Source organism: Ambystoma mexicanum, chromosome 5q (genome assembly GCF_040938575.1).
Source record: "Ambystoma mexicanum isolate Mex_15411 chromosome 5q, UKY_AmexF1_1, whole genome shotgun sequence".
Taxonomy (NCBI): domain Eukaryota; kingdom Metazoa; phylum Chordata; class Amphibia; order Caudata; family Ambystomatidae; genus Ambystoma; species Ambystoma mexicanum.
In genome coordinates, this window is record NC_090933.1 from 809,968,145 (window position 1) to 809,993,466 (window position 25,322).

Sequence of the window (25,322 nt, forward strand, 5' to 3'; positions counted from 1 at the left end):
TACCAGCGCCTGACTTCCTGGTGCCACCGGCTGATTACGAGTCTGGCGGCCCGGGAAGTCAGGCACCGGTAAATTGTAAATCCCCATTCCCATAGAGTCCCATAGGAATGTACGGGAGTGGGGACACAGAAGCACTGGCACCGTTGCTAACGATGCCAGTGCTTCCATGATGGGTCTGCCTACCGTGGCCACTGTGCCGGGAGGGTCAGACCTGTAAAGCAGAACGGTGCCAGTGAGCTTACCGGCACCCTTGCTTCCGGATCAGTAAATTCCTAATGATGCCCAAAATATTTGTGCAAAGCAGCTGAAAGAAGTAAATGGAAACAGTATATTCCTTTCCAAGAACAGACATATTTTGTACTATAGCCATATGCTAGATTTCATACCAGAATCCATCATTGTCTTAAATCTACATTTCTCAATGGGGGTATCAATGTCGCTGTATGGACACAGTTTGGCGTTTGCCACCTGCCGGGGTGGGGCAATTGGGCATTCCCTTACCAAATGCTTGTTGGAACCGCAGTAAAGGCATAAACCGAGAGTCTTAAAATGATTCCGTTCTTCTTGAGTCAATGGACCTCTCTCTATGCTAGTCTGCATTGGTGCCTCTTCAGAAGGTTGTTGAGAACTAGAACGAAAGCCGTCAGATGTCTTTTGGAGGCGTCCTTCGCGTTTCTCGGAATGGCGCTCTTGCAAACGGAAATCTTTTTGCATTACCAATGGGATCATTTATTTTAGATTTGGTAGCCTTGGCCCTCTGGAGACCTTGCCCTTTAGTTCTTCTGATAACCCACGGTGGAACAAGGTCACTAAGGTGTCATTCAACCAGGCAGTCTCTACAGCCATTTGAAGCAGGTGATGTTGGATAATACTTCTAAGGAGCCCTCTTTTATGTCCAGAAGATGTTCCTTTGCTGTGATGGTACGTTCTTGATAACTGATCATGGCCTGAAGACTCTTGGCAAAGGCAGGGTAGGAATCCAAAATCTGATTGTTTGGTATGAACTAGGGGAGTTGTCCAAACCAGGGCACTTCCTGTTAGATTCGATTCCATAAAACTGACTTTTGATTGATCAGTTGGGAAAAAGGAGGGCTTTAATGTAATCTGCACTACACAAGCTGCCAAGAACTCCTTAAGTTTTTTAGGGTTTCCTTCGAACTTACCCCAAACTAGAGAAGCAGGGGGTAGTTCTACCCGAGCTGATGAAGCCACAACCATTTGTCGCACTGTAGCATTTTCATTCTTTAAATGCTGTACTTCCTGTGTGAGATCCTGAAGCACAGCCAAAACCTGCTGCATTTGATCCATTATGATGGGTTTGGGCGTCGCTTGCTGTGAGGAATAGGTTACCCAAAACTGACCTGTCATTGTAGGGTGGACTCCCATGAGAATCCTTTCCAAAAGGCATTGCTGAAAGATACAGCCACAAAAAGGGTGTCCAGTCATACTTTCGAGTGCATACTTTCGACATGCAAAAGTTCCCAATACAAAGCATTGAAAAATAAAAGTTTTGAATACGTTTTTTTTTCATTTTATGGGTTTTATTTTAGTTTCCTGTTTAAAGAAAACGTGGGGTTGGGGGGAACCCCCCATTAACCCCCCATTACCCCCCGCCCATTAACCCCTCCATTACCCCCCCATTAAAAAAAAAAAAAGCATTCGAAACTTTTTTTCTCGATGCTTTTGTGTCGGAACTTTTCTATTTAAACTATCACTATGAACCACAAAAAGCATCCGGTATACCCACATAAACCAGGGCAACAACGTGTGCTCTATGGGCCAAGCCAAAGGGAGGAAAAACCCGATGAGGGAAATCCCCTTGTCTGTGGTGCTGCGGTTATGGGAGTCGTGAAGACGTACAACCGCAGTTACCAGAAAGGCAGGAGTCCAAAGATGTTGCCGCAGAATGAAGTAGACTCTGTGTTCCAGAATGCAAGATGAAACCATCGGTGCTGGAAGTGGCCATCGCTGAGTAAATAGGGACGGACTCCTCCGCTGCTGCTTACCACAGTAGCATCGGAGGAGAAGGCTCCGAGCAAGGTAAGCGAAAGCTGCAATCAGATTAGAAGTGAAGCAGGATGGAGAATAGCCACAGACAAGAAACTGCAACTGAAAGACCCGTGCATAGAGCAGCTCCACACATGGTGCAAGTGGGAAATTAGAAAGCCAAAGAGAAGGCAAAACAGGGATGGACAAGAGTAGAACACATAACGCTGTTTGCTTGGTAAGAAAATACAAAGTGACCCAAGGCGCTCACCAATGGGCCGCTCTATATGCAGTTCTCCAGGTAGACACGTCCTGTGAGACAGAGCAAACTGTGGGCGCCATCTTGTTAACAACTGAAGCGCTGTCTGAGCTTCGGTAGCGTGTACCAATTTGTCACCATCTTGAGGGAGCAAAAACCCTGTGGGAATGTTGTTTCCTCCAATGTTGCCAGAGAGACCACGTACTGGTAAGATTCCTATAACATTCTCTGGTTCTACTTCGTTGCCTCCTTCATTCAGATGAACCTGTGCTAGAGGATCATTCTCATTGCTTCCTGATCTCTACAAAAGTCATGGATCTTTCCCCACATTCATCTCTCTTATGTTTGGGCGCATCTCTCTTTGCACCACCATCCCACTGCTGGTACTTTCAGTCCAAGGCACAGTACATGTCATAACCCTGCTTCAATAAAGCCATTCAAAGCTCTGGCCTTTCTGGATCACAACACTGTACAATCAAGGTGAGCAAATCCTTAGGGCCTCATTACACGGTAGGTGGTAAGGGTTTACCGATACCGGTAAACCCTTACCGCCTTACTACGAGTTCCCTTTGCAGGACCGACCTTAACGGCTTGTTTATGGTGAGAGATTAACTACAGGCTCTGCAAAGTGCCCCTACGGCTCCCTGTGATAGCTTGGTTGTGGATAAGGTTAGGTCTTGGTATGATATGATAGGTTATGTATAACACACTTAATACCCAGAGGTTTCTAAGCGCGGACCCTTGGATCGAACCTGTGTTGCTCCGTGTCGTCTTGCTTCCAAGTCGAACACGGTGCCCCGAGCTATCCTCCCTCTTGCTTGTGGTCATAGGATGTGCAATAAACAGCATAGCACAGCACAATTCATGCCAGAAGGTAAAGAGCATAATATCTAGATAAATACATTCTCAAAAGAAGAACACATTATTTCTAGAAACTAGTTAGCATAAACTTAAAAGGAAATGGGCCCAGTAAACCCTAGAGTAGTATCAGGCGTCTGATAGATAAATGGGTTACAATTTTAGACTGACTTCTGGGATGGCTTTTCATTGTGTCGGAACTGTGTGTGCTAGTTGCATGATCGTGTTCAGATGTGCTGAGGTGTATTGAGGTGTGTTTGGATGTAAAAGTGGCATTCATGTTTACGAATGATTGGTGGATGTATATGGGTATACAAAGTAACCCACCATTAATTGCCTACGTGCATGCCTCAAAAATACAGCACTCTGTTCCACAATTTACACAGGGACAACACAATTTGCAAAAGAACATCTCACGACACCCTTTTGGTACTAGAGTTAGGTGTCCAAAGAACATCAAAGCATAGCGATAACACAAACTTGAATATTAACTCAGGGGGGGGGCTACAATAGAGCATAGTTTACAATGCAGCAAATGTAACATAGACACATGTGGTACCGTATTGGGCCATCGCAGATCACACACATGGCACAAAGTACTACATAACACCAGAAAATGAATATGCAGAGAGCGCCAAGAGACCATGAAAATAGCAGCACTTGTGGAATGTAAAGTGCACTAACGTAATACAAAGTGCTAATGACAACTCTATGTTGCACTAGGGATACAATAGCAATACTCACAGGGGTGATGCCCGCCTCTGGGGGTGCTGGAAGAGAGTTTTAAAAAGCGTGTCATGGGTGGGGCAATTAGTAATCAATCCATACCTAATGCCCCTCCAAGTGCCTGCATGCCCACTATCAGTTGTGTTTTTGTGTTGCGGACTCTGGCCTGCGTAATCCACTGCATACATAAGCCATCTCTCTAACTACTGCGTGAAAATTTGAGGGGAAAAAGCTAAATCATGGCAATCAGTGTTGATACGTTACCTGTGCTGCTACTCAAGCAGGGCACCTCCTTGAGGTGATGTGGAGTGACTACGGGTCCCAATCTAGCAAGGAAACATGTGACATTATCTCACTAGCAACTGGGTATGTGATCAATAGGTTACACATAGATTACCGCAATAGTTGCATTAACCCATTTGGCAGTCTTAGCAGGTTTCAAAATGAACACACACCCATCATCCACCACAATTTCGAGGATATTTAGTTTTGACTAATCATTGGTAGGTGTGACCCAACCAGTGGTATAATTCACAGGACGTTTTCCAATGGGGTTTTGACATTATGAATTAGGCCCTAAAAGTCTAAGGGGGTCATTACGACTGTGGAGGTAGCCATGCCGCTATTTGCACAGGGTTCCTGGAATGGGGAAATACCGGGACATTCCGACCTTGGAGGGCCCGGTATTTCCCCATTCCAGGAACCCAGACCCTGTACATCCCCATTCCCATTCGAGCCCCATAGGGATCAATGGGAATGGGGAGCATGCTAACAACTGGCCCGTTAATGACGGACCCGTTGTTAGCATGCTGGACCGCTCACGGTTCCCGCTAAGGACGTCTGGTAAAACCAGGCGTCCTTAGTGGGTTCTGCGAGCAGACCTCATAATGAGGCGGTAGGGGGTTAACGGGGCCGGCAGTTCTAGCGGCCCCGTTAACCCCCTACTGCCTTCCTCGTAATGAGGCCCTAAAAACGAGGAAAACAGTTACTTCTTTGGCTGTTTTATAGGGGGGGTTTAACCACATGGGCAATGCAGGCTTCTGGCCTCTGTCAGTTGAAGTTTGTTGCTGCTGCCTCTTAATGATATTCATGAGATAAATTTGCATACAATGATTCTAAATGTATGCATATTTTTCCTCATGAATATTAATGAGGGATATCCTGTAAACCTGTCAGGATCTCAGCCCTCAAGGCCTGGAGTTGGACAACCCTTTCTCTGCTCTCACAGGTGAGAGATTTGACAGGCTTTTGCTGAAACATCCAACTTTCCCACCTGGTCTGAGCATCAGTACAAAGTGCTGTCTTCGGCCTGCAACTTCCTCAGTGTGTGAGTTCGTCAGCCCCCACAAGCCAGGCCCTGAGTCAGGGCATCAGATGGGGGATTTTAAATGCCACCTCTTCTGTAAGACCCTCTCTCTACTGGCAGGGTGTTATCATCCCCCATCAAAATAGTACCATATATGACCAGGGATTACAAATCAATGAGGACTTGTATGTGACGCAGTTGCATTTCCATTCCACTCAAATCCATTCTGCACTGGCAAAGTGCACTTCTTAATTCTGTATTGGATCGAGTTGAACGTGTTGGTGGAAAACGTAAGGCATATGATATGATATGGCATTTATAACACACCCATACATAAGTGTTTCAAGGAGTGACGAGGCAAGGGAGGGGGGGACAGAGGGAAGACAGAGACAACGATCCTACTAGGCCAGGTGACATTGTGATCGCTCAAGTGCAGGGGATGGGGCAAGGGAAGAAGTGCGAGGGGGCAGTGCAGTGCATGGGATAACAGTAATATGAATGAAGACAATAAATAATTGCTGCCCTTTGTTTATCAGTAACAACGCCCACTAATAATAATTAGGCCGATGACCCCCCCTTTGTTGAAGAACAACGTATTGCAATTTGCTACCCGTCGAAGAAGAATGTTCTATTTTTTTACTTTTGCAACCTAGTACTGATCTATTTACAGGGCGATCCGTCATTTGTGTTTCCTAGCTGCTATCTTCGGGAAAATAAGAATGTCAATGCTTTATGGAAAAAGTGCCTAAAAAAGAAGCAATGGAATTATGAATTCCTGCAAACCTCTCCTCGGCTCAGTAAAGGGTATTATGAGTGCACCTGTAAAGCCATGCCGATAAATCACTGATGTGTGATAGATACGCGTGAAATACCGTGGACTGCAGAAGCATAGTGCGACCGCTGTCGCTGCAATGTGGGGTATAAACCATTTCTGAGATGCCTCTGTGTCTCCGGTGCCAGCTCGGCGTGGGCACCAGCTGTTGCACGGTTACACCCTGCAAAGGTAGGCCTGTGATGTCTACTGTTCTGATTCCCTCTCGAGCATCTGAGCCGTCTCTGGCAGGATGACCTAACCATTGGGAGCCGCACTTCAGAACCGAGGCACAGGGAAGAGCTAAAGAGATTACCCTGGGGGCTTACTCGTAGCCCCCCTCTGCTCTGGGCAGTCAGCTGCTCTTGCCAAGCCCTCCCGCAGCTGACCTGTCAGAGGACGTGGTGTAGGGGCAACCTATAAAATCCCACAGAAAAGGCGTGAAGTTCTGCGCCCGCTGACCAAGGTGGATGGAAGCGACTGCACACATACATCAATTACCACTGAAGGGCGAGATAACCACCAATTGAGAAGACGATGGCGCAGCGGCACGAATGGGGCTACTCCAGACACAATGGTGAGTAGATGGAAGATTGAGCGACCCCAGGCCCAACTGGGAATAGAGCATTAGTGGTGCAACAGAGTACACCCATGAGTGGGGATATTCCTGGATCACTGGTGAGCAGGCAGACAAGTGGGCTACTCCTGGCTGAATGCTGAATAGACCACAAGTGGCGTTATTTTGGGTTGAATGGTGAGTTGATCCATGAGTGGCGCTAGCGGCAACGTGCTCGCCTTGGAAGCAAGATGAAACGGAGCACCACAGGTTCGAAACGGAGCACCACAGGTTCGATCCCCGGGTCCGCACTTAGAAACCTCGGGGTATTAAGCGTGTTATAAATAACGTATCATATCATATCCAACCTGACTCAACGGTGAGCATCTGCAAAGGTGGGGCTACTTACTATAGGCTTGATGGCGGCTACACAATGAGTGGAGCTACTTTAGGCTTAATGGCCAGTAACTGTATGAGTGAGGATACTTCACGCTCACCGATGAGTAGATGCACAAGTGGGGCTACTCCCAACTCAGTGGTGAACAGACCATGAGTAGGGCTACTGCAAACTCAATGGTGAGTAGACCCATGGGTGAGGCTACACCAGACGCAACAGGAATATACGCAAATTTAGGGCCACTGCAGGCTTGATGGTGATTACACCACAAGTGGGGCTAGTACAGCATCAATCATGAGTACTCACATGGGTGAGGCCACTCCAGGCTCAGCATTGAGTAGAAGCACAAGTGGGGCTAGTACAGCATCAATCATGAGTACTCACATGGGTGAGGCCACTCCAGGCTCAGCATTGAGTAGAAGCACAAGTGGGGCTTTTCCCTGAAAAAACATGACTAGACCGTAAGTGGGCCTGCACCAGATGCAAGCGGTGAGTTTACGCAAGAGCGAGGATATTTCAGGCTCTATGGTGACTACACCATCAGTGGGGCTACTGCAGGCTCAACGGTAAGCAGACCCAAAAATGGCGATACCCCAGGCTCAATGGTGAGAAGACCCAAGTGTGGGGCTATGCCTGGGTCAATGGTGCCTACATTAGACTCAGTGGTGAATAGACTCACGAGTGAGGCTATTTCCGGCTCAATGGTGCATCGATGTTGGAGCTCAGACGCGCGACTAGTCCCTGCTTGTGCTTTGAATCTAGTCCAGGGCAGGTTCTATCGGAAGGCTATACAAGGTGTTTGGTTTCAGTTCCACCAACAGGGGTCGGGGTTCGAAATTGCTGCTAATACCACAAATGTGGCCCAACCGTGGAGCAGGGGTGGATTGGCAAATCTCGCTTAGTTTAGAATGGATGAACTGCTTGCCACATCTCAGACACAATTCTTACTTCTGAAAGGTTAACTGAGGGGTTTTTGATGTGCAGAGGATCATGGTGTTGTCCTTCCATTATTCCTATCATGTTATCATTGATATTATTTGTAAATAGAAATATTTTGAGCTTCATTAATCTCATAGCATGTCAAGTCAACTACAACACTGTGGTGAGCTCCAAATAGGGCGAAACGTGTCTGTCATTGATAATGATCTCTGTAAGAGGTATTCCTCTAGCAGACAACATGTTTGTTAAACTGAACACTGCATTCATATATTGACACTATGCTGAGTGCTTACTCATCCTTAAAGTTATAAAGCAGGCAACTGGATTCCCAAGAGAAATCTCTTGAAAGTTGGCTGCGGGAAGGATGGTCTGTAGACTGCCATGGAGTAAATATATTTTCTTTTTCATATTAAAGCGGATTACTGTTTACACCGTTTTTATTCACTGAGAGCATATACATCACCTTTAAGAATATTTAGATTGAGACGCCCTAACAAGGGTTGGCTTTCTGTGTCCCCACAGCCCCAGCTATCCACATCCATGTGGGTGTTTAGTGCCAGGGACCATGCAATCGTTCTGGAAACCATGCCAGAAGATTTATTGCACTAAGATCACGGTAGCTTTAGTGGTAATTGCACTTGCACCAGTGCAAAGTAAATTTAATGCCATCAGCCAATGCGAGTGCCTGGTAGACAGCCAATAAGATAGGGTAGTGGATTAAAGGGTAGGGATCTATATGCAATCTCCATGTTACATGCTTGAATCCTGACAGGCCCATCCAGCTTTTTCTCCATTTTAAGCAGATGAAATGAGTATCATTGGTTTGAGTGACATGAAATAGGTAGATTACATGGCAGCATGCAATATCCGTATAAAAGCCTGGAAATAATGTTCTTATTACGGGAAAATTGTGACATCACAACTGACCTGTAGTATGAAAATGACATAACAACCGCACTGCAATCCGTTATTATGCTTCAGGTGTGAAGTCTCATTGCTTGCTTCTTGAGCCAGAAGACAGCAGAATTACAACTGTCACTGCAGGACTTAATTAAATCTGCAACAGGTTTTTCAGATTCCTTGCTTGTAAAATAGTTCATAGGACACTTTACAACCATTAATTGACACGGAACTGTTTATGGTAAAATATTTAATGTTTGCCCTGCTGAAATCTAACACCTATGAACAAGAATCTGCTTGTTATTTTTCAGCAACACATTAGAAGATGCATATTAGCTTTGTTTATATCCGAACAGATTCTGCATTGATTACATGGATTGGGAAATGAAAGATCTCTCACATTAACCTAAGCAAGTGGCCAATATTAAAGGAGATGACAGTGTGTGGCCATGTATTATAAGCAATAAAATAGCCCCTACTATACATGAAAAGGATATTGCAAGTCACCTTCGGACTCGTTCCCCTATCTGGTCACTCGACTTGCAAAATCCTTATAACATATGGTAAGGGGTACTTTATTTATTTATTCATTTATTTATTTATTTATTTTTTTATAACGCACCTAATACCGTACCTGAGTTAGGTTTCTAAGCGCGGATCTGAGATTTGAATCTCTGTTGCTCTGCGTGGTCTTGCTTCCAAGACCAGGGCGTTTTATTTAGTTATTCTTCAGTGTAGCAACCGGCTGCATGCCACTGGCGGCCTTATAGCGTATGAACAAGATGACTGGAACAGCAGGGTGGGCATGTGCCGGGAAAAATTTAATTTGAACTACATTTCAAATGAAAACATTTTGAGGTCCTTCCTGAACTCTAGGAAGCTGTTCAGAAGTGGAGGGAAATGGGGAGCGAGTTTCACAGTTTGGCACAGAGATAAGGGAAGGCTCGCCCCCACTTGCTCTTCAGCTTCAGTAGAACGTAGAGTCATGCCGTGGGAATCATTTACAGCGATTCATGTGTGATGCAGGGAACCAATCAAGGGCGGATGGGGCCGCGGAAATGTGCTTGCTCTGATTAAGGGGAAGGAGGAGTAGCTGCATTGCGGACCCCATGGAGGTGATGCCTCTGGCTGAGCTGAACACCCAGTAGGACACTATTATCATGATCTAGGCAGATGGAGCATATTGTATGTACAACAGTGACTGTCGAACAGAAGAAAACCCGGAAGTGACATCAGAGATATTTACGTTGGAAAATGCAGGCTCTGACGACAGATATCACTTGGGCAGTGAGGGTGAGGGCTGAAGCTATCTACTTAGAGTGCTTCAGAGCCGGTAGACATTAACATCAAGCAGTCTATTAAAGCACATTGGCCCTCATTACGACCTTGGCGGAGAACCATGGTGCTATTAGCACCATGGTCCATGGCGCTAAGCTGCCAACTCCGCCATGGTGGTTGGCGGACTTACCGCCCCATTCCGACCTTGGCGGGGCGGTAAGTCCCCAATCCCCATTTACCCTTCCCCATTCCCATTTTTGCCCCATAGGGCATAATGGGAGTGGGGAAGGCGTTAATTACGCCACCGTAAATTACGGTGGCGTAATTAACAACGAGGTCCCTTAGCGCCATAGATTTTAACACCTGCTAAAAGCAGGTGTTAAATCATTCATGGCGCTACGGGAACTCGTACTCAGGCGGTAAGGGTCGGCGAAGTTTACGCCGGCGTAAACCCCTTACCGCCTGGGTCGTAATGAGGGCCATTATATCACACAGATCCCAGTGTCCATGAAGGGGCATTTCTAAGCACTATTAAGTAAAACAAGATACTTCAAAAGAGTGTGGTGCATTGCCCAATATCAGTGAGCATATGCAGTTCGTCCCAGGCTAGCAGCTCAAAATGACACAATATACTCCAGGAAAAAAAGCATTGCCTGTCGTTGTGATTTCATTTAAATATTAGGATTGTGAACACAGCCTGATTCACTGATCAACTGACTGCAGCTAGTGAGGCAGCATTTTACAATGTGGTTTATGGGATATAATACATCAAGACATGTTTTTTAAAATAAGGCCAAAAGTTGCATTTTCAACCTATTTTCATAATTCGAATATAATTTCTAAAGCAGCCATACATTATAAAAAACATGTTTGAAGTGAAACTTGCGAAACAATCCAGTGTTTAGCTTAAGCCACTGAAGCCACTGAATAAAGAAAGATTATTTGCAGAAAATTGCGCGCACAGTGGATGGAAAGCAGACAAATTATGGCTCTCAGGGACAACATTACACAAATGCGTGACTCTTGCTGAAATAGCAAATTGTGCCATTGGTGCCACAAGTTGCACATACTGATTTTACAGAGGGGGGCACAAGGCCCATTATGTAATACCGAATGCCCACCCACACACGTTGCATATACGCACCTAGTAAAGGGCATTCCCACATTTGCATGTTGGAACATCCTGTGGAAATAAAGGAATCTGTTTGGATGTGTTCATGCTTTGCAGTATCATGTCTCTCCTCGGCAGTTACTTCCCCCTTGCATCATCACTTTATGAATTCCTCTGTGTCCAAATGTAACATACAGGGGAAAGCAGCATATAACATGCAGCATCACTTTATGAATTCCTCTGTGTCCACATGTAACATACAGGGGAAAGCGGCATATAACATACAACATCACTTTATGAATTCCTCTGTGTCCACATGTAACATACAGGGGAAAGCGGCATATAACATGCAGCATCACTTTATGAATTCCTCTGTGTCGACATATGACATACAGGGGAAAGCGGCATATAACATGCAGCATCACTTTATGAATTCCTCTGTGTCGACATATGACATACAGGGGAAAGCGGCATATAACATGCATCATCACTTTATGAATTCCTCTGTGTCGACATATGACATACAGGGGAAAGCGGCATATAACATGCATCATCACTTTATGAATTCCTCTGTGTCGACATATGACATACATTGGAAAGCGGCTTATAACATGCATCCTCACTTTATGAATTCCTCTGTGTCGACATATGACATACAGGGGAAAGCGGCAAATAACATGCATCCTCACTTTATGAATTCCTCTGTGTCGACATATGACATACATTGGAAAGCGGCTTATAACATGCATCCTCACTTTATGAATTCCTCTGTGTCGACATATGACATACAGGGGAAAGCGGCAAATAACATGCATCCTCACTTTATGAATTCCTCTGTGTCGACATATGACATACAGGGGAAAGCGGCATATAACATGCATCATCACTTTATGAATTCCTCTGTGTCGACATATGACATACAGGGGAAAGCGGCAAATAACATGCATCATCACTTTATGAATTCCTCTGTGTCGACATATGACATACAGGGGAAAGCGGCAAATAACATGCATCATCACTTTATGAATTCCAATGTGTCGACATATGACATACAGGTGAAAGCGGCAAATAACATGCATCATCACTTTATGAATTCCTCTGTGTCGACATATGACATACATTGGAAAGCGGCTTATAACATGCATCCTCACTTTATGAATTCCTCTGTGTCGACATATGACATACAGGGGAAAGCGGCAAATAACATGCATCATAACTTTATGAATTCCTCTGTGTCGACATATGACATACAGGGGAAAGCGGCAAATAACATGCATCCTCACTTTATGAATTCCTCTGTGTCGACATATGACATACATTGGAAAGCGGCTTATAACATGCATCATCACTTTATGAATTCCTCTGTGTCGACATATGACATACAGGGGAAAGCGGAAAATAACATGCATCATCACTTTATGAATTCCTCTGTGTCGACATATGACATACAGGGGAAAGCGGCAAATAACATGCATCATCACTTTATGAATTCCTCTGTGTCGACATATGACATACAGGGGAAAGCAGCATATAACATGCATCATCACTTTATGAATTCCAATGTGTCGACATATGACATACAGGGGAAAGCAGCATATAACATGCATCATCACTTTATGAATTCCTCTGTGTCGACATATGACATACAGGGGAAAGCGGCATATAACATGCATCCTCACTTTATGAATTCCTCTGTGTTGACATATGACATACATTGGAAAGCGGCTTATAACATGCATCCTCACTTTATGAATTCCTCTGTGTCGACATATGACATACATTGGAAAGCGGCTTATAACATGCATCATCACTTTATGAATTCCTCTGTGTCGACATATGACATACAGGGGAAAGCGGCAAATAACATGCATCATCACTTTATGAATTCCTCTGTGTCGACATATGACATACAGGGGAAAGCGGCAAATAACATGCATCATCACTTTATGAATTCCTCTGTGTCGACATATGACATACAGGGGAAAGCGGCATATAACATGCATCCTCACTCTATGAATTCCAATGTGTCGACATATGACATACAGGGGAAAGCAGCATATAACATGCATCATCACTTTATGAATTCCTCTGTGTCGACATATGACATACAGGGGAAAGCAGCATATAACATGCATCATCACTTTATGAATTCCAATGTGTCGACATATGACATACAGGGGAAAGCAGCATATAACATGCATCATCACTTTATGAATTCCTCTGTGTCGACATATGACATACAGGGGAAAGCGGCATATAACATGCATCCTCACTTTATGAATTCCTCTGTGTCGACATATGACATACATTGGAAAGCGGCTTATAACATGCATCCTCACTTTATGAATTCCTCTGTGTCGACATATGACATACAGGGGAAAGCGGCATATAACATGCATCCTCACTTTATGAATTCCTCTGTGTCGACATATGACATACATTGGAAAGCGGCTTATAACATGCATCCTCACTTTATGAATTCCTCTGTGTCGACATATGACATACAGGGGAAAGCGGCAAATAACATGCATCATCACTTTATGAATTCCTCTGTGTCGACATATGACATACAGGGGAAAGCGGCAAATAACATGCATCATCACTTTATGAATTCCTCTGTGTCGACATATGACATACAGGGGAAAGCGGCAAATAACATGCATCATCACTTTATGAATTCCTCTGTGTCGACATATGACATACAGGGGAAAGCAGCATATAACATGCATCATCACTTTATGAATTCCAATGTGTCGACATATGACATACAGGGGAAAGCAGCATATAACATGCATCATCACTTTATGAATTCCTCTGTGTCGACATATGACATACAGGGGAAAGCGGCATATAACATGCATCCTCACTTTATGAATTCCTCTGTGTTGACATATGACATACATTGGAAAGCGGCTTATAACATGCATCCTCACTTTATGAATTCCTCTGTGTCGACATATGACATACATTGGAAAGCGGCTTATAACATGCATCATCACTTTATGAATTCCTCTGTGTCGACATATGACATACAGGGGAAAGCGGCAAATAACATGCATCATCACTTTATGAATTCCTCTGTGTCGACATATGACATACAGGGGAAAGCGGCAAATAACATGCATCATCACTTTATGAATTCCTCTGTGTCGACATATGACATACAGGGGAAAGCGGCATATAACATGCATCCTCACTCTATGAATTCCAATGTGTCGACATATGACATACAGGGGAAAGCAGCATATAACATGCATCATCACTTTATGAATTCCTCTGTGTCGACATATGACATACAGGGGAAAGCAGCATATAACATGCATCATCACTTTATGAATTCCTCTGTGTCGACATATGACATACAGGGGAAAGCGGCATATAACATGCATCCTCACTTTATGAATTCCTCTGTGTCGACATATGACATACATTGGAAAGCGGCTTATAACATGCATCCTCACTTTATGAATTCCTCTGTGTCGACATATGACATACAGGGGAAAGCGGCATATAACATGCATCCTCACTTTATGAATTCCTCTGTGTCGACATATGACATACATTGGAAAGCGGCTTATAACATGCATCCTCACTTTATGAATTCCTCTGTGTCGACATATGACATACAGGGGAAAGCGGCAAATAACATGCATCATCACTTTATGAATTCCTCTGTGTCGACATATGACATACAGGGGAAAGCGGCAAATAACATGCATCATCACTTTATGAATTCCTCTGTGTCGACATATGACATACAGGGGAAAGCGCCATATAACATACAGCATCACTTTATGAATTCCTCTGTGTCCACATATAACATACAGGGGAAAGCGGCATATAACATGCATCATCACTTTATGAAATCCTCCGTGTAGACATATGACATACAGGGGAAAGCGGCATATAACATGTATCCTCACTTTATGAATTCCTCTGTGTCGACATATGACATACAGGGGAAAGCGGCAAATAACATGTATCCTCACTTTATGAATTCCTCTGTATCGACTTATGACATTCAGGGGAAAGCGGCATATAACATGCTGCATCACTTTATGAATTCCTCTCTGTCCACATGTAACATACAGGGGAAAGCGCCATATAACATACAGCATCACTTTATGAATTCCTCTGTGTCCACATATAACATACAGGGGAAATCAGCAAATAACATGCATCATCACTTTATGAATTCCTCTGTGTCAAAATATGACATACAGGGGAAAGCGGCATATAACAAGCAGCATCACTTTATGAATTCCTTTGCGTCCACATATGACATACAGGGGAAAGCGGCATATAACATGCTGCATCACTTAATGAATTCCTCTGTGTCGACATATGACATACAGGGGAAAGCGGCATATAACATGCTGCATCACTTTATGAATTCCTCTGTGTCCACATATAACATACAGGGGAAAGCGGCATATAACATACAGCATCACTTTATGAATTCCTCTGTGTCCACATGTAACATACAGGGGAAAGCGCCATATAACATACAGCATCACTTTATGAATTCCGCTGTGTCCACACATAACATACAGGAGCAAGCAGCATATAACATGTATCATCACTTTATGAATTTCTCTGTGTCGACATATGACATACAGGGGAAAGTGGAATATAACATACAGCATCACTTTATGAATTCCTCTGTGTTAGGCAGAAACCTGTGCAGTTCCCTTAGACTACAAAAGGCTTAAGACTACAGGTGTTGGCAGTAAACCCAATTGGTAGCAGTCTGTACCACCCAGATTTACCAGCCAGACTTCTCTCAAGAAGAGTTAGACAGTATATAGAGTATACAAGATAGGTACCAAAATACAGTAGCACAAGCAAACACTGACCAGAGCTTTGGTATCAAAGTATATAATTATTTATTTAAAGACACACTTAGAAACACTGCAGCACTATTATTGTAAGCAAGTTCAAAACACAGTCACTATTAATATATATACATTCCTTATTCCTTATTAGACAAGTCTTAGTTAACACCACTTATTTTCAGACAGAGGTGAGCGCCTAACTAAAGATGGCACTCAAATAAGTTATCAAAAAAGGGAGGGGAAAGGCAGAAATTAGAAAAGCAGACAACACAATACTTTAGAAGCACTCAGCAAGGCAGGAAAGTCAAAGTCTACTTGTGAGCAAAAAGTTCAGAGGCCCGGCTCCCTCTTAGAGAGAGTAGAACACCAATGCACCCAAGGTCACAGAGTTTGAAAGTCTTGGAAAGTTCTGCAGAGAGTTTAAAAAGGAATTAGTTCAGCTCAGAAAAGTTCAGTTAGCCAGCCTAGGGCCAACCCAAGTGGTAAATTGAGGATTTATGAGACACCCCACACAGACCGTTGCGAGGGAGGCCAGGCGGACACAGTACCTTGAAAGTGGAGAGGATCCTCCAGCAGGGGCAGTTGTTCCTGGCAGTGGGTGCAAGTCACGGCGTCATTCAGAGGAAGAGAAGCTCTCGACGTGGGGGAAAGCTGAAGGTCGTTGCACTGCCAGGGAAGAAACCAGCCGCGGAGTTCTCCGGTTAAAAGGTACTATCCTTTTATTCGCGGTAGTGGTAAAACGTGGTATCCCAATTGCCGGGGTGCTTGGCACAGGCAAGGCGGCCACAAGATGATTCGGGAAGGTGAAAAGGCGGGCAAACTGGTTATCCCCACCAGTCAAAAGAAGAAGACTCTTCGGGATGAAGATCTCCTCTGTCGTTGGAAGAAGTGCTGAGTCGGTTCAGAAGGGCTCCACCGGTGGTGTCATCGTTGCAGGTCGGCTCAGCTTCTCCCTCTTCAGATTCTTTGGTCCTGTGGTGACGTCTGAAGTCCCAGTCTCCAAAGCCCTGCTTTTATGCAGAAAACCCCCATTCATCAGTCCTAGCTGTCACTCAAACATGCTAAGTGGTGAGCCGGGCGGCTCACCACTGGGCCAATCACACAAGAGTGAGACTTGAGTTGCCGAGGCAACTCAGTCCAGGGTGCCTAACCCCCCCTCCCACACATCCTGTATACCCAGACAGAGTGGCACCACTTTTGGAGGCTTCTGTGTAGAAGCCCGCCAAAAAGTGGAACAAAGAGTTCGACTTAGGTTGGAATTACAGAGGCGAACACAAATTCCATTTTGAAACCGAGTCCTGGCGAAAAGACCCAACCTGGGAATAAATATTAAATAAATAACCCGGCGGTATCTTTAACATTACACCAAAAAGTGGTGCGTTTAAAATGAATGGGAAAATCCCATAGTAAACATTCTTAAGGAATATTTTGCGTGGTAACCACTGCCACCAGCCAGAAACTCGACGAGGGGGGACTGCACAGTGCCCCCTCGAAAAACAGACCCAGGGGCAATCTAATTACCCCTACCAAGTACTTCCACAATATGATGGTTTGTACTGGTTCTGTTCCCAATTTAAGACTAGTAAAGTCAATGGTGACTTTACATGCCCTGGGAGACAGTAGTCAGTCCCAGGGTATGGAGTATATGTTTGGGGGTCACTATGACACCCCCGTGTTACTGCACTGAGGGTGCTGTGTAACACACTCATCAAAAACCACATGAAACCCTATGGAGTAAAAGACTCCATAGCCCATAAAATACATTACAAAGTCAAAGGATATCTCAAATCATGTCTAAGAGTGGGAGAAAAAGAGTCTCACTCTTAGCAGGAGAAAACAATAAACCCCAAAAAATCCAGCAAAGCTCCTGGGGCACTCACTAGGTTTGGGAAATTAGCCTTAACAGAACATTCTCCCTAACACTCACCCCCCCCCAGACTAAGGGACAGGAGGATTTAATCCACTCCTGGATGAATCTCATACCTCTAGTCGATGACATACATCCTAGAGAGACCATCAGCATTTTGGTGTTGACACCCTGACCTGTGCTCTATGGTGAAATCAAACCCTTGCAGGCAGATTGACCATCTCAGTAGTTTTGGGTTTTCCCCCTTCATTTGCATCAACCATCTTAAGGGTTGGTGGTCAGTCTGAATGACAAAAGTAGAACCATACAGGTATGGCATAAACTTCTTCAGGGCCCACACAATAGCAAAACATTCTCTTTCAATTGTTGCCCACCTTGTCTCAGAATCCTTCAGCTTTTTGCTGATGAAGCAAATGGGGTGCTCCCTACCTTTCTCGTCCAGTTGGCTAAGGACAGCACCTATACCTACATTAGAAGCATCTGTCTGCACAATGAACGTTTGGTGATAGTCAGGAGCTCTCAATACTGGTGCTTGGCACATGGCTTTCTTCAGGTTTTCAAAGGCCTGATTGCACTCCTCATTCCATTTTACCTTCCTAGGGAATTTTGGAGAGGAGATTACATTCAGTGGAGAAGCTATGGTCCCATAGTTCTCTATGAAATTCCTGTAATACCCAGTGAGGCCTAGGAAGGCTCTCACCTGGGTTTGAGTAGTAGGTGTTGTCCAATTTTGCACAGCTTCAATCTTGCTGAGCAAAGGCCTTATTTCTCCACCTCCTACCTCATGACCAAGGTACACCACCTTACTCTGACCAATCTGGCATTTACTTGCCTTTATGGTCAGATGGGCCTGTCCAAGAGCCTGCAAAACATGTCCTAGGTGGTTAAAATGCTCTTCCCAGGATTGGCTGAATACTGCAATGTCATCCAGGAATGCCATGCAGAAGTCCTCCATCCCAGCCAGAACTTGATTTACCATCCTTTGGGATGTTGCAGGTGCATTTGTCAGTCCAAAAGGCATAACCTTACATTGGTATAAACCAACTGGGGTAGAAAATGCAGTTTTCTCCTTGGCATGGTCTGTCAGGGCTATTTGCCAATAGTCTGACGTAAGGTCAAATGTGCTGAGGAACTTGGCTGAACCAAGTCTATCAACCAACTCATCTGTCCTTGGCAAAGGGTGGGCATCAGTCTTGGTGACTGCATTAAGGATCTATAATCCACACATAATCTCAATTCTTTGGATCCTGCCTTTGGTACTAACACCACTGGGCTAGACCATGGACTAGTAGAGGGCTCTATTACCCCGAGATCAAGCATCTTCTTGACCTCCCCTTTGATGTGGGTCCTTACATTTTCTGACATTCTATATCCTCTGCTTTTGACTGGCAGACAGTCACCAGTGAGTATATCATGCTGTCCCCAAGGGGTCAAGCCTGGTGAAAGTGAGAACAGAGAGGCAAACTGATTTAACATAGATTTGCACTCTTCTTGTTGCTCAGGTGTCAGATTTGAAGAGAGATTTACTCCTTCGATCTTTTCATCTAAGGGTAAGCCTCTGAGGAGATCAGGGAGAGCTTCACTCTCTTCTTCCTCTTCTGTTGAAGCTAGAAGAAAGGCTCCTACATCAGGCCTGGAGACATATGCCTTTAGTCTGTTGGTGTGGAAGACTCTGGGAGCCTCCTTGGGATTGCCCAAGTCCACCAGATAGTTCACCTCTCCAAGTTTACCCACAACCTTGAAGGGTCACATCCATTTATCTAGCAAGGCCCTCTGCCTTGTGGGGATCATAACTAGAACTAGCCGGTCTTGAGTGAACTCAACCATGTTAGCCTTTTGGGCATGCCAATGTTTGACCAAAGCTTGCCCAGCTTTCAGGTTATCACTAGCTTCTCTCATCATGTGTGACATTCTTCTCCGGAGACCTATCACATAGTCAGTCACTCTGACTGGCTTGGGGGAAGGAGCACTCTCCAACCCCTCCTTAATCAGGGCCAATGGACCTCTGACTGGATGGCCATAAAGAAGTTCAAAGGGAGAATAACCCACTCCCTCCTGAGGGACTTCTCTATAAGCAAAGAGAAGGCATGGCAGTAGGAGGTCCCACTTTCTTTTAAGGGGATCTTCTAAAGCACCTGTCATGCTCTTCATGGTTCTGTTGAACCTTTCTACCAGTGCGTTTGTCTGAGGGTAGTAGGCGGTAGAGAACTTGTAAGTAACTCTGCAGGTTTTCCACATGGCTTTAATGTAGTGGGACATAAAATTTGACCCCCTGTCAGAGATTACTTCCTTAGGAAACCCAACCCTGGTAAAAATACCAAGGAGGGCCTTAGCCACAGCCTGAGCTGTAACAGTCCTTATAGGAATTGCCTCAGGGTACCTAGTATCATGGTCTACTACAACAAGGATAAACCTGTTGCCTGAGGAGGTTAGGGAATCAAGGGGACCAACAATGTCAATCCCTACCCTCTCAAATGGGACTCCCACAACTGGGAGAGGCACTAAAGGTGCCACATTCTTGGAATCAACCATACCAGAAGTTTGGCAGGTGTGGCAGTTCTTGCAAAACGTATCTACCTCAGCCCCCATCTTTGGCCAATAAGAGTAGAGTGAGAGCCTTTCCTTGGTCTTCTTGAAACTCAAGTGACCAGCCAAAGGAATCTCATGGGCCAGTTGCAAGAACTGTTGTCTGTTTTCTTGAGGTACTACAAGCCGCTTGTAGACTCCAGGTGCAGACTCAGTCGGTTCACTGTAGAAGAGGCCATCTTTCCAGTGCAACCTATACTTCCCAGGCTCTTGCCCATCAGCCTGAGAAGCTGCCTGTTGGCAAAGACCTTCCAGAGTTGGACATTCTCTCTGTCCCTTACTGAAGTCTGCCATGTTGGGTCCACCTTCTGCCAGTAAAGACTGCAGCTCAGGATGGTCAACAGGACCCAGATCTCCAATGAGTTTTTGGCCTTCCACTAGCTCCTCTTCAGAGTCTAGCTCAACCACACAGGGTTGTACCTCCCTCTCAGCCTCAGCTGGAGGTGGAGTTATAGGTGTAACTTTGGACAACCTAGGGGAAGTCCTTGTTGGAAGCACTGGAGCGCTTGCTGCTCTCTGCTTCCTAGAAGTCTTGGATTTCCCCTTTGCTTCTTGTTGTTCAGAGATAGCAAGTTGTAACTCCAGTGGAGTAGGAGTGATATCCTTCTTCATCATCTCCTTGGGAGTACCTCTCATGGCTCTCTCCCTTGCAGGTCTGGTGAGCTCCTGTAACCTTTTACTAAGAGGTCTGGGGGTATGTGACACTACTCCAAGAGTCTTCAGGTCATTACCCAACAGAACCCTTCCTGGTACCTCACTTTGTATGCTGACAGGTATCTTCACAGTCATGTCATTACACTGGATGAGAACTGGTAATTGGGGAAGCATCTGCACAGGCCCTCCAGCTAACTTGGTGAAGCGTTTGGGTGCCTTAGCAACATCCTCTGCCTGAAAAACGATTTGTCCACCACAGTTATGCTGGCCCCAGTGTCCCTAATGGCAGGAGTCTCCTGACCATTCACCTGGACACTGTCCTTATAATACTCTTTAGTATTATCTGGGATAGGGTTATAGACATCTAAATTCTGTTGTTCCTATAAACCCAGAGACACTAAAGAAACACTGGCTGAGACTCCAATGGGTTCATCAGCCAGTAGTAGAAAGTTTCCACTTGCCATTTGTACTTCCTCCTCTGGAGCGAAGGCTAAGGAGACAAGCTGGACCCCTGAAGGTTTACCCTTACATCTGGGATCTCCTTTCACATGGTCAGGCGAGCTACAAACATAACATTTACCAAATGCTTTCTGGAATGGTGGCTTGCTCTGACCTCCTTCTGGTTTACCACCAGAAGGTACACTACTCTGATTTGGTTTCCCTTGTGGCTTACCCTTATTGTTTGGTTTGGGGCCCTTTTTGGGATTTGGATTATTAGAATTCTCTTTGGAGTCCTTTTTTGGCTGTTTCCCCTCATCCTTTTTCTGAGTTACCCCAGAGTCCTTGTGAGTAGCCCTGTTGGCAACCCACAAGTCAGCAGCCTTAGCTAGTTTTCTGGAATCTAATTCCTTTGAATCAGCCAAGTGCTGTCTGAGCTCAGGAGAGCAGGCATCATAAATTGACTCCAACATCACAAGATTCTTCATTCCCTCATAAGTGTTCACCTTGTAACTCTTAATCCATCCCTCTAAGTTCTTCAAACTTTCACTCACCCAGGTAGCCCAAGGGGTACCATCATGCTTTTTGAGGGTTCTAAACCTCTTAAGGTACTGGGAAGGGGTCTTCCCAAATCTAGCTATCAAAGCTAGCTTCACACATTCATAATCCTTCCTATCCTCCTCCCCCAACTCCTTTACCGCATCAGTTGCAACAGGGGGGAGCCTAGAGAACAACCAGGTAAGCAACGCATTTCCTGTGATGTCCTGGAGCCCATGATTATACTCAAACAGACTCAACCAATCCAACACATCCAACTTAGGCTCATACATACAAACCAACTCCTTAGGCATCCGGGGTCTTTTGGGACTAGAACTCCTAGAGGATCCGGAGAGAGAAGCATTTTCCAAAGACAATTTTTTCATCTCTAACTCATGCTTGACCTCCATTTCCCTGAGCCTTAGTTCTTGATTCAGTTCTTGGTGTCTTTGTTCTGCTTGAGTATTAAGTCTCTTAAACTCCAATTCAAGTTTAATTTTCTCTAGTTCCAGATATTGAGGACTAAGTGTGGGACCTGGAAAAGCTCCAATAGGTACAACTGGCAGAGCAGGTAGAGGCCTAGGGGGGACAACTACATCATCTTCACCCTCCTCTTCTCCTCTTCTGCTTCTGACTCAAGGTTATCAATACTAGGTTCAATATCAATATCATTGCTGTTATCTACATTTGTTGGAGTGGTAGGTTCCTCTGAACCACCATCCAGACTTTGGTTTGCTAACAACCTTTCTATTAGCTCCATTTTCTTGCCTTTAGTCAGGAGATTCTTATGCTTACAGAGAACTCTTAAACAATCAGCAGTTTTTGTAGCAAGGGACTCTTGACTATAACTTTCCATAGTTGACAGGTTTAGAAAATAACTTTTTAGTGCTAAGCTTTGTGGTTAGTTGCACTAAGGTATCTATACGCACATTAAAATGTATACTCAATACAAATCCCACCGCTGTACACCAGTGTTAGGCAGAAACCTGTGCAGTTCCCTTAGGGACCACTGCAAAAGGCTTAAGACTACAGGTGTTGGCAGTAAACCCAATTGGTAGCAGTCTGTACCACCCAGATTTACCTGGTGCTGTGGCTGAGCAGCCAGACTTCTCTCAAGAAGAGTTAGACAGTATATAGAGTATACAAGATAGGTACCAAAATACAGTAGCACAAGCAAACACTGACCAGACCTTTGGTATCAAAGTATATAATTATTTATTTAAAGACACACTTAGAAACACTCCAGCACTATTATTGTAAGCAAGTTCAAAACACAGTCACTATTAATATATATACATCCCTTACTCCTTATTAGACAAGTCTTAGTTAACACCACTTATTTCAGACAGAGGTGAGCACTTAACTAAAGATGGCACTCCAATAAGTTATGAAAAAAGGGAGGGAAAAGGCAGAAATTAGAAAAGCACACAACACAATACTTTAGAAGCACTCAGCAAGGCAGGAAAGTCAAAGCCTACTTGTGAGCAAAAAGTTTAGAGGCCCGGCTCCCTCTTAGAGAGAGTAGAACACCAATGCGCCCAGGCAGACACAGTACCTTGAAAGTGGAGAGGATCCTCCAGCGGGGGCAGTTGTTCCTGGCAGTGGGTGCAAGTTGCGGCGTCGTCCAGAGGAAGAGAAGATCTCGATCTGGAGGAAAGGTGAAGGTTGTTGCACTGCAAGGGAAGAAACCAGCCGTGGAGTTCTCTGGTTAAAAGGTATTACCCTTCTATTCGCGGTAGTGGTAAAACGTGGTATCCCGGTTACCGGGGTGCTTGGCACAGGCAAGGCGGCCACAAGATGATCTGGGAAGGCGAAAAGGCGGGCAAACTGGTTATCCCCACCAGTCAAAGGAAGAAGACTCTTCGGGATGAAGATCTCCTCTGTCGTTGGAAGAAGTGGTTAGTCGGTTCAGTAGGGCTCCACCGGTGGTGTCGTCGTTGCAGGTTGGCTCAGCTTCTCCCTCTTCGGATTCTTTGGTCCTGTGGTGACGTCTGAAGTCCCAGTCCCCAAAGCCCTGCTTTTATTCAGAAAACCCCCATTCATCAGTCCTAGCTGTCACTCAAACATGATAAGTGGTGAGCCGGGCGGCTCACCACTGGGCCAATCACACAAGAGTGAGACTTGAGTTGCCGAGGCAACTCAGTCCAGGGTGCCTAAACCCCCCTCCCACACATCCTGTATACCCAGACAGAGTGGCACCACTTTTGGAGGCTTTTGTGTAGAAGCCCGCCAAAAAGTGGAACAAAGGGCTCGACTTGGGTTGGAATTACAGAGGCGAACACAAACGCTATTTTAAAACCGAGTCCTGGCGAAAAGACCCAACCGGGGAATAAACATTAAATAAATAACCCGGCGGTATCTTTAACATTGCACCAAAAAGTGGTGCGTTTAAAATGAATGGGAAAATCCCATAGAAAACATTCTTAAGGAATGTTTTGCGTGGTAACCACTGCCACCAGCCAGAAACTCGACGAGGGGGGACTGCACAGTGCCCCCTCGAAAAACAGACCCTGGGTCAATCTAATTACCCCTACCAGTACTTCCACAATATTATGGTTTGTACTGGTTATGTTCCCAATTTAAGACTAGTAAAGTCAATGGTGACTTTACATGCCCTGGGAGACAGTAGTCAGTCCCAGGGTATGGAGTCTATGTTTGGCGGTCACTATGACACCCCTGTGTTACTGCACTGAGGGTGCTGTGTAACACACTTACCAAAAACCACATGAAACCCTATAGAGTAAAAGACCCCATAGCCCATAAAACACATTGCAAAATCAAAGGATATCTCAAATCATGTCTAAGAGTGGGAGAAAAAGAGTCTCACTCTTAGCAGGAGAACAAAATAAACCTCAAAAAATCCAGCAAAGCTGCTGGGGGACTCACTAGGTTTGGGAAATTAGCCTTAACAGAGAATTCTCCCTAACACTCTGTGTCCACATATAACATACAGGAGCAAGCAGCACATACAGCATCACTTTATGAATTCCTCTGTGTCCACATATGACATACAAGGGAAAGTGTACGGATGCATAACCGTGTCTTGGCGGAAGCATATTGTGAGGGATACAGCCCCCAGTTCTCCCCACTACACCTCCTTCTCCATGGGGTGTGTGGTACTCTGCTGTCCTATCCACTTACCCAGCCTAAATTCCATTATCAGCATGCCTGAAAAACAGACAGGGCACCAGAGACCTCTTTATGGGAGGGCAAAAGAGGCATTTGCCCCAGGCCCCCACCTTTGAGGGGGGCCCACAAGCCTGCTGTATCTAAAGACG

At 45.0% G+C, this 25,322-nt stretch overlaps 1 protein-coding gene across 1 annotated transcript in view; it reads left to right on the forward strand.

The window, feature by feature from the left end:
- The first annotated feature begins 6,400 nt into the window (after positions 1 to 6,400).
- Positions 6,401 to 25,322, forward strand: part of CA3 (carbonic anhydrase 3) — a 146,147-nt gene continuing 127,225 nt past the window's right edge. The window contains exon 1 of the mRNA XM_069621293.1: positions 6,401 to 6,523. Coding sequence (XP_069477394.1) covers positions 6,484 to 6,523 — 40 coding nt within the window. The 5' untranslated portion in view covers positions 6,401 to 6,483. The remainder of the gene's footprint in view (positions 6,524 to 25,322) is intronic.